Source organism: Drosophila santomea, chromosome 2L, assembly GCF_016746245.2.
Source record: "Drosophila santomea strain STO CAGO 1482 chromosome 2L, Prin_Dsan_1.1, whole genome shotgun sequence".
NCBI classification, from domain to species: domain Eukaryota; kingdom Metazoa; phylum Arthropoda; class Insecta; order Diptera; family Drosophilidae; genus Drosophila; species Drosophila santomea.
Genome location: NC_053016.2, coordinates 14465725 through 14478234, shown reverse-complemented (window position 1 = coordinate 14478234; position 12510 = coordinate 14465725). Strand labels below are relative to the sequence as shown.

Below are 12510 nucleotides of genomic sequence, written 5' to 3'. Positions count from 1 at the left end.
TAGTTTCTTGTTTAGTTTTTACGTATATATATACAACTTTGTTTGTTAGTCTATAGGGTGTTAGTCCTCAGTGGGTTAACATCCCCCTCCATAGGCTTTGGATAGAGAGGCTGTCTATTTGGGGCCAGAGCTCAGAAATGCTTTGTGCGTTCGCTGGCTTGCATCGCTGCAGCCCAATGCCAATTAGTTGGGCACACCCTTCAGGCGTTTGGTGGCCACACTCCATCATTCCACAGCTCTCTAATTAATTTTAAATAAATAACAGAAAAAAGCTAGTAAAATGGCATTGAGGTCAGGGTCAATGGGGTTTTAGAGTGTGGCAGTTGCCACATGGGAAAATTTTCAATTACCTGTTCACTTGGTTACAAAATGGGTAAAAGGACGAGTTGTTTCGGTGGAAAGAAGTGAGCACGAAAAAGCTTTTAGCCATGACGGAAATTAAATTGCTGCTGTGGATGAAAATAAAATGGAAACTATGTATTTCCCTTACCATACGAGATTATTGGGTTATTTTTGAAAACTGTTCATTTCTTATGTGCACAAAATTGATTTTTCATTTTCGTTTTTCACAGAGCTGGTGAAGAAGTTTCGCAACTACCTAACCGATCTTGAGTTTGAGGAGCTCAAGGTGTACAAGGAGGTCTGGTATTTTGGCCAGCACGCCAGCAAGAACTACAACAAACCCGCCCCCACAGCCAACACCACAAATCTGGGCTATGACGATGATAATGGCAACTACAAGATCGTAAGTCAAGTGCAGAAACAAACCAGAGTTTTAATGCAATTCTAAACCCCAATTTTTCAGATCGAACACGATCACATAGCCTTTCGTTACGAGATTCTGGAGGTGATTGGCAAGGGCAGCTTTGGCCAGGTCATCAGGGCGCTGGACCACAAGACCAACACACATGTGGCCATCAAGATCATAAGGAACAAGAAGCGCTTCCTCAACCAGGCCGTCGTCGAACTCAATATCCTCGATGAGCTGCGCGAAAAGGACGCGGATGGATCTCACAATGTCATACACATGCTCGACTACACCTATTTCCGCAAGCATTTGTGCATTACTTTTGAGCTTATGAGGTGAGTTGGTTAATATACCTAAAGTATAATGTCTTAACTGCTTCTGACGTCAATGCAGTCGCGCTTAGTTCTGGTGTTGGACTTTGCCAGTCACGGGAATTCAAGTGAAGTCGTCTTTTACTGTCTTCAATTAAATGCGCATATAACTCGCATTTCTATTAACATTCGACCAATTATTGCTCGCCAACTTGCGTTGCGTGATTTGCAGCCATAAAATTTGGTTATTATTAATTTCCATGTTCCAAGTGCCTAGCACGCATTGCGATTTGAGAAGTTGCTCCCTGTTTTTGCCACTCATATGTGCGTTTGCTGCAGGTTTTTCATTGTCTTCCAGTTAAGTTTTATAGACCCGCATGTGTGTATCAAATGAATTCGGTTTGCCATTTCATAAGGTCATAAATCCCGCCTATGCCGTAAATGCTATCTCAAGTGGTATTCATAATTCTTTTTACGACTTTCTCAAATTAAATTATTAATGGGTAACTGTATAGATTCTTTGATATGCTAACCGTAGGGGGTAACCCTACTTTCCTGGTAAATAATTTAAATATCTATTTAATTTCCGGCCCCCGCAATTTACATGCCACAAAAGCGCAAACGACTGACAGACGCAGACACAATCGAAACAGCAACAGACCGCAAACGCCGCTCGGCCATCAATTTCAATTTAAATGTTGAATGTTGTGTGGCCTACTTGCAGGCGCAGGAAAATGCATTTCCACGCCCCCGGCTTTTCCACACGTCCACATGCGGGTGTTTTTTTGCCCGAAGGAAAACCTGTTGTGTTCTACTGGGGGCTGCTATTTGCAGTGTGTGTATAGGCAGAAATCTAATTGATTGGCAGCATTGAAATCCGCTGAACTGCTCAGGTGTTGACTATTGTGGAGGAGGGTGGGTGGAAGCACGAGGAAGGCATAAAAACCAACTGCATATGTCAAAGTTTAGACAGCAGGCAACGCAAATATGGTAAAAATAAATCGCAAAGAAGGCACGAAAGCGACACGCGATGCAACAGTCAAAGTTGAGAAAGCGACCGTCGAAGGTCGGCGGTCTTGTATGTTAAGTTGCTTCCTTCTAGCCCTTTCCATTAAGCCCACTCCCAAATGCCTATTCTTCCCATTGAGCTTGACATTTCCGTCAGCCGACGGACGACTAATTTGTCTTAATTGCAGCCAAAAAAAAAATTAGGAAATGGAAAGTAAAAATACAAGCTAACATTTTTGCGAGTTGACATTTTTGAGAACCGATTTTGGGCCTCTAAATTCAAATGGGCTAGTGGCACGCCATCAGAGAAGGGAATCCCCAATTTTCCGGCCTTAGTTAAAAATCGATGGGTAGACAAAATAAAATCACTTTTAGCCCACTCCAAGGCAGCTACACAAATTTAATTAATTATTTGCTGTGCGACTAATTAGCCGCAAAATTGGTTTGCGCTTGGAGTGAGCACTTAGTCTTTTAATGTTTTCTCCAGTTCTGAAGAAGTTTTGCCTGCAGCGGACCAACTTTTTCGCCTGCGAGTGACCAGAGGAACGGGGCATTGGGGAACCGCATTGACAACTCAGCGGCAAGTTTTAAAGTTTGTTTTGAACGAGTAAACAAATTGTATGGCAAGTTTTACGTAATTAAATTTACGCGCACGCAATTTAATTTGCATGCCGTGAGGGGAAATTTCTTGCGACGAAATGATTTAATTTATCTGATACGATTAGTAGGGCTTGGATGGAAGCGGAAAGCTTTCTGCATTCCTGCCATTTAATTAATAGAAATTGGAAAACTAATTAAATCAGGGGAAAAGCCCATTCCTAACGAGATAAAGCTAGTGGTGCTGCTTGAATGAGGAGAACATTTTCAGTGGCAGGCCTGCTTCACAATCTGATTAGCTAATTAGCAAAAGGACACCACTGCGGTCCGCAAATATGAAACCTAATCCGTGTCCCTAAAGTGACACACTTATTTCACCTCGACACAGGGACAGGCACAGACACAGACACAGACACAGACAGAGACACATTCAAGGACTTCATTTCGCAAAAAGGACATAGAGAGCGGCACGAGCATCCTGGGCTGGGTGGAACTAAATTGACGCCAAGTGACACATTTCGCACACACACCGCATGAGGACCTACATACTTGGGTGACTTCCCAAATTCGACGACCCTGGCAGGTGGCATTTTGAGCCGGTCGGCTGTTTTGGTCTTGTTTTAGCATTATGAGCCACATAATTTACAGCGACAGCGATAAAATGAGTGCTGCCAAAGTGCCAAAGACAGCCAACACATTCCGAGGCCCCATAACTATGCACCATATTGTCCCGGCGAGAATGACGCTGCTTCTTTTTGGCCAAAGGAACAAGCTTCGTGCCCCGTGGATGTAGCCAAATTCGCCCTGTGTGTGTGCTCTTGTGTCTGCGGGTGTGTGCACATAAATTTCAGCTAATGTTGCCCCGGAGAAAAGTGTCCTGCCGCGCCTGGCTCCTCCGCCTCCAATGTCACTGCATTCCTCTCACAACTCGGCGGGTTTTCGCTCTGCAATGTGTCATGATTTAATTTCAATTTTAATGGCTCATAACGAGATCAAGTGGCGATAATCACCCGGAAATTTATTGCTCAAATCAACGAGTGCGTACATTTTATGGCGAATTGCTCATTATAGATAAATATTGATCGATAAGAGGCTAAAAGAAATGAGTTTTTTTTAGTTCATTATGTGCATTAAAACAAAGGAAAGGAAAATGTAATTAAAATTTTGAGAGCTTGTGAATTTAAGGTCATTTAAATTGGAGTAATATGTTACCACATATTTTGTCAATCGAGCCAATTTTGGTTTGTCAATCGAGCAAAAAGCGGTTGCTTTTTATAAACCTGGTGACCTCATCCATTTCAAAGCCCATCAATGTCGGACAGATGCAGCATGTGGCCGCCTGTCATCGGCCATGTAATTGACTGTTCCAGGACATGCCCGCTGACAACGTGAGAGTGGCATAGAAAAGTGACAGGATGTCGTCGGCATTCCGCCGCCTTTTGCTCATGTGGAATGTGGGGGAAACGGGTGGGCCGACAGGACGAAATGATTTTTAATTAAAATGCAACATGCGGCGTGCGGCGAGCGGAGTGCGTGAGCTGTGGGCGTGGCCATGCAAATGAGCAGGTCCAGCAAGTTTGTTCTTTTTAATTAATTTTTGCACTCAGCGCGTGTAAATCGCAATTAGGAACGGGCGCAAGGACGAGTCGGCGGATTGAGTTACCAGGAGAATAAACACTGAATGGATACCGACGCGGGGCAAAGGAGTGTCGGTGTCAGCTGTTCCGCGGATGTTGATGTAGGTTATTATTATGCCGTACCGTGGCACAGTAATTACTGCTAATTGACATTTCCCGAGCATTCCGCTTGTTTTGCTCTACCACTGCACCACTGTGGCACGGTGGGTCGCGGTGGAAGACAGAAGCCAGTTGACATGACCAAGGCCAAGTCATTTATCATCTACTAAAAGGTAAATTCGCCTCTAGTTCCACTCCACTTCCCCGGCCTGTGGCAGGATTTTTCTCTGCATTTCTGAGATTATTTACGGTTCGACTAAGAAGAGCAAGCTGCCACACAGCTGTCGACTAATTAAAGTGCCGCAAAAAGCGACGGGCAAAAAAAAAGGATATTTGTGAGAAAATTTGCCGGTCTTTGGGGGGATGAAAAGCAAGGTCACAAATGTCCCAGCCAGGGACAGCATTATTAATGGAAAGACAGCTTTTTGGTTAAGCCTCTTAATTCTGCATATTTATAGGCACATTAACGATTAACGAGAAAATAGGGCAATGTATAAGCCGCGCTGTAGTCAAACTTTTTGGCCAGAATCTCATTAGTGCTACGTAAAAGCTGTCGTGTGCAATCGATAACTGCAAAATTAATTCCGCCTTCAAGATTCTTCACACGGGGGAATTCTCTATGCAAATGAAGACAGGACAGCTTTTCCTCACCACACTCACTTGTCAATCAATGGCACACTCTTTTCGCTCTTTTCGATTTCAGCCAGCAGGGAAACCAATTTAAAATTTATGCAAAAAGTTGGCCGACGGCGACGAAAAAGTTCATTTTTCCTTTAACTCAGAGAAGGTGACACCATTCTCGCCACGGAGCCAAGTTTATTCTTCCCGTGCTTCCAGAACTCTGTCAATTGACAGCCAAGAAAAATATAATCAAGTGCTCGGTTCTCAACAATTTGGAAATTTATTAAATAAAGTTTAAACCAAGTCTGGGAAATGAAGACCTTCAAATCCGTGTCTCTGTGTGCATTGTTTATTGTGGGCGTCATCCGATTTACCGAGCTTTGTTTATACGAATTCACTTTCACTGGCTTTTTTGGCATTATTGTGTTCCATTTTTGGTGTGCTAAATGCAAGGCATTAGTGGCTCGTTACAATTGCATGTTGCAGTTGCAACGGCGCAGGGGCAAATAATCAATCAAATTACCAGAGGAATTTCGGCATGGAAAAGCGGAACTGAAAATGGCGCCCCAGGCAGCCCCAAAAATGGAATAAAAAACAATTTTCAAGTTCATGGCAGACTCATGGACTTTTGGCATTGGCTCTCCGTCGCCAATTGTGTGGCATGTCATAATGCAGTTATAATATGCAGACTTGTAAGCATACACATGTATTTCGGCCCGATTCGCCGATTGAAATTATGACATTTTGATGATTTTCTTATTGGTTTGTTATAGACTCGTCTGTTTGCCAAAAAGCTTCACCTCTCCCACAGTAGCTCATCTATTTTGGCTGGCTGCAAAATCGATAACCTTCTGTTCGTTAAAGCCTCTCACTTTAAGGCCTACTATTTCGGCATTCCACCCACACGGCAGTTGCAATATGAAAGTTTTCAAATTAAAGGCCCGTGACCTTTGCGGTCTGGTTTGGATGCCTCCTTCTCAATATGTTCCTGCGATTCTGGCCTGAGTGTTTCCCAACGCTTTGACAGTCATCCATGCCATTATGTGGCTTTAGCTGGGTGGGAAAGCCACAAATTCGTCCTTGACACTCTGTTGGCTCAATCAGCTTAGCGCGATTTTAGGCACTCTTAGCGCTTTTTCGAGAGAGTGTGTGGTGGCTTTTTCATATGCTGACATAAATTTAAATTGGATTACGGCATGTTCAAGTTGTAGAACATGCCTCGAAGCCTCAGAAAGCGATTAAAGTGTTAAAAGTCACACGCAGCAAAAATACAAGAAATTTAAGGACTTTGGGAACCTTTTTCTTTACAGCTCCTTCTTGGAATAAAAAAGTTGTCAGACCTTAGCTGTTTGATATTACCCTCAGGGAAAAGAATTTTTAAATTCCAAGCTTAGGCTATAAAGGTTAAATAATTAATTTTCTAATCATCCAACTTTTTCCGACTGTTTAGATATTCATATGATATGAACAATTCTTCAGCTTGAGCAGCGTTAACCTTTAGTCATTCAACTCCCCCCACAGTCCTTTCATGCCAAGCTAGTTATTACTTTTGGCCATTTACCCACCGTTTTATATAGGTCAAACGTGTCTAAGAAGCCCTCGTGAGCAGGCGATAAAGTTATTGATGGCCATGTGATGTGTACACACAGCTTATGGGAAAAACAGAAATGAAAGCGAGTTCAATAAATTGAGATGTATGCTATGATGAAGGGAAGGAAATCTCTCAGATGGAGCAGGAAGGCAAATATCTTACGAGCTGTCGTTACCGAATAAGTCATCAATCATCGATTCGCCAGCACCGCCAACAACAATTGACCAAACTTTTGATAAACTACTATATTACAACCACCGGCTGTAATCTTGGTTTGTTGTGTCTTTTGTGGTTGCATTGACATTGAGGAAATGATACTTCTTTTGTTATCAGTTAATTAATCGAAAGCAATCGCATAAACTGCGAATGCAAAACATGGCACAGAAATCGCAAAGTAAACAAAAGCAGCTAAGGGGTTGTCAAAGTAGGGGTACACTTTAGGTTTATTTAAACAGTGGTGTAAAAACTATACTATACTATTATATTAAAGCTATAGTAGTGGGTATGAATTAACAATAATTAAGCTAACATAAAAAACACCCAAGTACAAAACGATATAAGATGTTCTAAGTATGTAAGGAATCCAAGGAGGTATTTTGCAGGACTTCCTGAATTAGATATTCTTGGCCCACTGTTGCCATAGTTTGGTGGCTCTTTTCGGGTTGATTTGCCACCATTTTCGGATCCTTCTATTGTCGTCTGCCGGCTGACTGCTCATGACTGACATTGTCAATATTGTTGTTGCTGACGTAGAACGTTATCGTTGTATGGCCAAATTCGAGCCCGACATGCAATGGGAATTAATTCAGTGCATGTTGCCGGTAATACGGTAGGATTGTGTAGGAAAGAGGAACTTTAAGCAGCCGGCATTTGACTTGACTCCTTGTTTTGTTCTCCGTTCGCCGGAGTGTATCTTGTTTTGTCAACGATTCCCATTCCCTTGAGGGTTCGTCGCTGACTCATGTTCAAAGGGTTGCACTACTAATAGTCCACTTGCCCCTTGTCTTTACAGCTTGAACCTGTACGAATTGATAAAGAAGAACAACTACAATGGATTCAGCATGAGTCTCATACGACGCTTCTGCAACTCGATTGTGAAGTGCCTGCGTCTGCTCTATAAGGAAAATATTATTCACTGTGATCTCAAGCCGGTAAGTGCATTGCATTCAATTTATACTCCCTTACTTAGAACCTCTTTTATCGGATACAGGAAAACATCTTGCTCAAACAGCGTGGTAGCAGCTCCATCAAAGTCATCGACTTTGGCAGCTCATGCTACGTGGATCGCAAAATCTATACGTACATCCAATCGAGGTTCTATCGCTCCCCGGAGGTGATTCTCGGCCTGCAATACGGCACAGCCATCGATATGTGGAGCTTGGGTGAGTGTAAGCTTTTAATTAAAAACATTCTGCCCAGTTGTGTTCCCAAGTGGGCCGGAAAACATGTGCAGGTTGCAATGAAATTTTAAATGCTTGCCCTGCATTTGGCAGGCAGATTTATGGCCCACACACGTTGGCCCGATAAATATAGCAGGTAATGGTTGGACGGATTAAATATTTAACATTTGTGGGTACAAACCGTGTCCACGTGTGAGAAACATATTTCTAGGGCTTTAAAGGTATCGAGAAAAATGGGGGAATCGCTTACAAACTTTTAAAGAATTATCGAAACTCGTCTAGACGTAAAAGTCTAAACAAATAGGTGTTTCGTTGGCTTCCTCTTTCGCACAGGTGTTTTCCTTAAAGCTTAAAACAACTTCCAAAAACCTTTTTAATAGGTTCTTAAATGTATAAAGTTGACCATATATAAAGCTACAAAGAGGTTCTTCTTAGAATACTTTCTCTTCCTTTAGTTAAAACTATTCACTTTGTCCGTGCAATTGACCTGGCCCAAAGCGAAAAGCTCAGCCAAGTGTAAGAACACGCACTAGGCCAATTAGTAGCAACAGGCAAAAGCGAAGGCGGAAAAGGTCCTCCTCCAACCGAGCGAACAATGAGATATCGACGACGCCACCGGAGGTGCGGGTCAAGGGGCGCACTCAACAAGTGGCGCCCCACTCGAAGTTTATGTATACAATAATTTTGCCCAGCCCAGTGCGGACTTTTAGCCACTCCTGGCCTCATCGTGCACATCCTTTTAGCGCCCATTTCCGACCACAACCACGTCCGGTCAGCAGCAAAAGCAGCTAAAGCAGCGATGGCAAAATATCGTGAGCTCCACCGACAACAATGGACTCATTAAATGTGCGCACGGACGTGGGGTCCTGCGGTGGCAGGTTGTTATTTCTGGACCCTAATAAAAGGCAGCTCGGTTTATTTTTACCCGCTGTCTTGGGCTTCTTCATATGTGGACCTCCTTATTTGAGCTACTGTGCTCTGAGCATACAGAGTAAGTGCAGGCAATGGAAATGGGTTACGTGTTGAATGATGTGAGCTCTTAACAAACTCAGCTTCCCACAGAATGGGGCATCTGCAATAGATGCGAGTGCGTTTGATTGCTTTGAGCTTCATTAGGTAAATGGGGTCACAGGGAGCGGGATAGAGCCAGATGCTAAGATAGTACTTAGTTTCACACAAGTTGAATTGATTATGGCGCACTGAGGCACCAGCTTTAAAGCAACCTTATGGCAAACGGACTGCATTATGTTTCATTAGCCTTTTATTCGGAAATTCAAATGGATGTAAATCAAAACGAAGGCTGAGGCTTACAAGGAAATATCTGTAAAACTATTTATATAAATATATTTAATAAGAATTTATGGACTAGCTTTGATTAAATCGAAGAGGTGACTTGTGGAAGTTTTCTTATAAAGAAAGCTCAATCATCTTATGCCCTTATATGCCATTCTATTCAATTTAGAGACACAATCTGATATGAATCAAGATGAATAGCCACATTTTGCCGAAAACTATTGAGACACAAAGTGTCAGTCAAAGGCCTTGATTCGGGCATCTTGCAGTGACATCTTGTCTTGTCCGACCATCGTGCCTCAAAGTCCATTAGAAAATGCAGTGGGAAATAAATAATGTGGAACACAAGGAAGGGGACACGTGTATGCCACAATGTCAAGGTCAATGCGCCTGTTTGCCTGCCCGAAATGACTGCAGCAATTGCTGACCCCCATCGAGAATCAAAAATCAATACTAATTATATGTCACCCTTGCTTTTTCCAATTTTTCATAGGCTGCATTCTGGCCGAGCTGTACACGGGATTCCCCCTCTTCCCCGGTGAGAACGAGGTGGAGCAGCTCGCCTGCATCATGGAGGTGCTCGGCCTGCCGCCCAAGGTGCTCATATCGGTTGCCAGGCGACGTCGGCTGTTCTTCGATTCCCGTGATGCCCCGCGCTGCATAACTAACACTAAGGGACGCAAACGGTCGCCGGGCAGCAAGTCGCTGGCACAGATCTTACACTGCCAGGACCGCTATTTCATCGACTTCCTGCAGCGTTGCTTGGAGTGGGATCCGGCGGAGCGGATGACGCCTGACGAGGCGGCCCACCACGAGTTTCTGCAGCCCTCTGCCTCCAGTCGCCATCGCAGCTGCCGCATGTCGAGCAGTTCGTCCAGCTCCGGACTCAACAGTGTTTCCCAGAAGTCTTCCTGCTACAGCTTTTCGGAGATCTCGCCGGGCACTAACGGTCCCGTGGTGGCCTCGATCACCAGCACCACGGCTGTGCATAATGCTGCGATTGCCACCACAACCAAGTCGAGACAGCAGCCGCCATCTCAGAGTCACGGCCATGCCCAATCTAATGGACACCTTCCCGACATCAAGTTGAGTGCCAGCGATAAGTACAACAGCATGCAGAAGGTGGCGGTGCGCTCGAAGATCACGTCCAGCGTCTCGGACCTGGAGTCCGTGCAGCAGTACTCCCTGCACCGCATCTACGGAGGAGTGGGTAGTGGCAGCACACACCATGTTTCCTCAGCGGCCACCAGGAAGCATCTGCCTGGCACAGGCAGTGGAATTGTGGGTGCCATGTCTTCCAAATACGGCAGCTCAACGTTGGCGCACAACCATCACAATGTGACGCACCACAATGCATCGACGGCCACAATTGCCACGACCACGCACCACCATCACCACCACGGTGGGCAGCAGCAACAGCAGTCGTCGTCGGGAGCATCCACCATGGCCATGTCACACTCACAGTCCACCGGCGATGTTTCCGACAGGGCCATCTTTGGGAGAGCTTGACTTCGGGCTAGGCCCACCAAGCTGGAGCTGAAGAAGTGCAAGCTGGTCAATATGATGGACTTCTGGAGCTAGAAGTGGCGTCCACAGCACTGCGCTGATGTTAAGGAGCGGGACGAGGAGTAGGAGTAGGCGATGGAATAGGGCTCCTCGCACGTAGTTGTAGTAATATTGTTATGTATAAGCTATATAGGAATTATAGACGTGTGTGAATTGTATTTGAATGCGAGCGCATGCTGTTGTACATCCACTTGCTCCTGAAAATCCGTTCCCCACTCGAAATAGTTGCATCTAGCTAGAAGGAAATCCCTTTTCGCAGCACTTTGCAGTATTTTCAGTTGCCCTTAACCCTATTTTATTTCGCTACTGCCATAGCTAAAGGTATTCAAAATCGTATTCACACCCACAAACCCTTCCCGAAAAGTATTTTCTTCCCTCCAACTACCAAGGTGTTACAAGTCATCCTTTCACACTGTATTCAAAATGAACAAACCTTCAAAGATAAAAACAAAAGTGTAAGAAACAAAACAGAAGCCAGCTCAAAGGAACAAGATAACCTAGATATAGTTTATTAGATATGGCATATACTATATTCTAAACATAGATGTAGACAACATTTGTAACGATTCACCCAACGCATCCACTCACCCGAACTCAAAGATACATACATATTTCTAGGGTTACGACTAAAATTTCATACAGCTTCCATGTCTTTTGCAACAGTATCAAGGCTGTTATTAGTTACATATGCGAAATCGAGATGTATCTATATCTTAATTGTAATTGTATGCATAGTTTAAGACCTTGGAGGTTCGTTGGCCAATATCATACATCACACTACAGGAAATCAGCTCTGTAGCCTACCAATGCAATATATGTTTGAATTCCGCTTGGACACGACACATTAACTTGATCCCATTAAACCAATCCATACGGAATACATGTCATAATTTAATGAAAACTCGTATATATAAAAACTATAAATCTATTAAAACTAGACGGATTGAGAAAACAAATGGCCAATATCACAACCGAATAATAAACAATCCAATATACAATAATTGTAGTGCGCCACATCTAAGTAAACTGTATTAGTGGCGGCAAACGCAAAAAGAAATCAAATAAAAATGTTTTATTCAAATTAAAGTTTGTGTATTGACGAAAAAACAAGACGGCAGACAGTTTATTAAGAACTTGTGCTGGGTAAGATTGCTTACCAAATCCAGACTGTAATTTGAACGAAGTTTGTAACCTGTAATCCTGTAAGTTTAGATAACACTGTACACAAATGCAATTTTTGCTCATAACTTTTGAATATATATCACATAGGACTACAATACCTAAGCCTATATATACACAGCTGCGATCCTTTGGAGCTTGTTTCGTATTATTTGTAAAAGTTTTCTCTGCCACTTGTCGTAATTATCTCGGATACTTTCTGTATGTGTTTTATTATAAATTTTGACAAAAAAGCAAAAGAAATCCAATTGCAAAACTTGATTTACAAAGTGTGTTCGAATTTAACGTTTAGTATTAATTAAATACAATGATAAACTTATAATTATAAAAATATACGTACGGATATATCAATTTTAAATTAATGACGCATATTAATTGTATAGATCAAGAAAAACAACATGTAATCAATTAAAATTACAAGAATTTCAAAAAAAATAAATGAAAAAGTATGTACTCAAAA

The 12510-nt window shown here is 43.0% G+C and overlaps 1 protein-coding gene across 5 annotated transcripts in view; it reads left to right on the top strand.

Moving 5' to 3' along the window:
• The window catches only part of LOC120447077 (dual specificity tyrosine-phosphorylation-regulated kinase 2), a 50138-nt gene extending 37628 nt beyond the window's left edge, over positions 1-12510 (top strand). For all 5 annotated transcript variants that reach the window (XM_044005945.1, XM_039628472.2, XM_044005946.1 and 2 more), the window contains 5 exons: positions 573-745; positions 806-1083; positions 7625-7763; positions 7823-7994; positions 9799-12510. In XM_044005945.1, the coding sequence (XP_043861880.1) occupies positions 573-745; positions 806-1083; positions 7625-7763; positions 7823-7994; positions 9799-10814 (1778 nt within the window). In that variant the 3' untranslated portion in view covers positions 10815-12510. The remainder of the gene's footprint in view (positions 1-572; positions 746-805; positions 1084-7624; positions 7764-7822; positions 7995-9798) is intronic.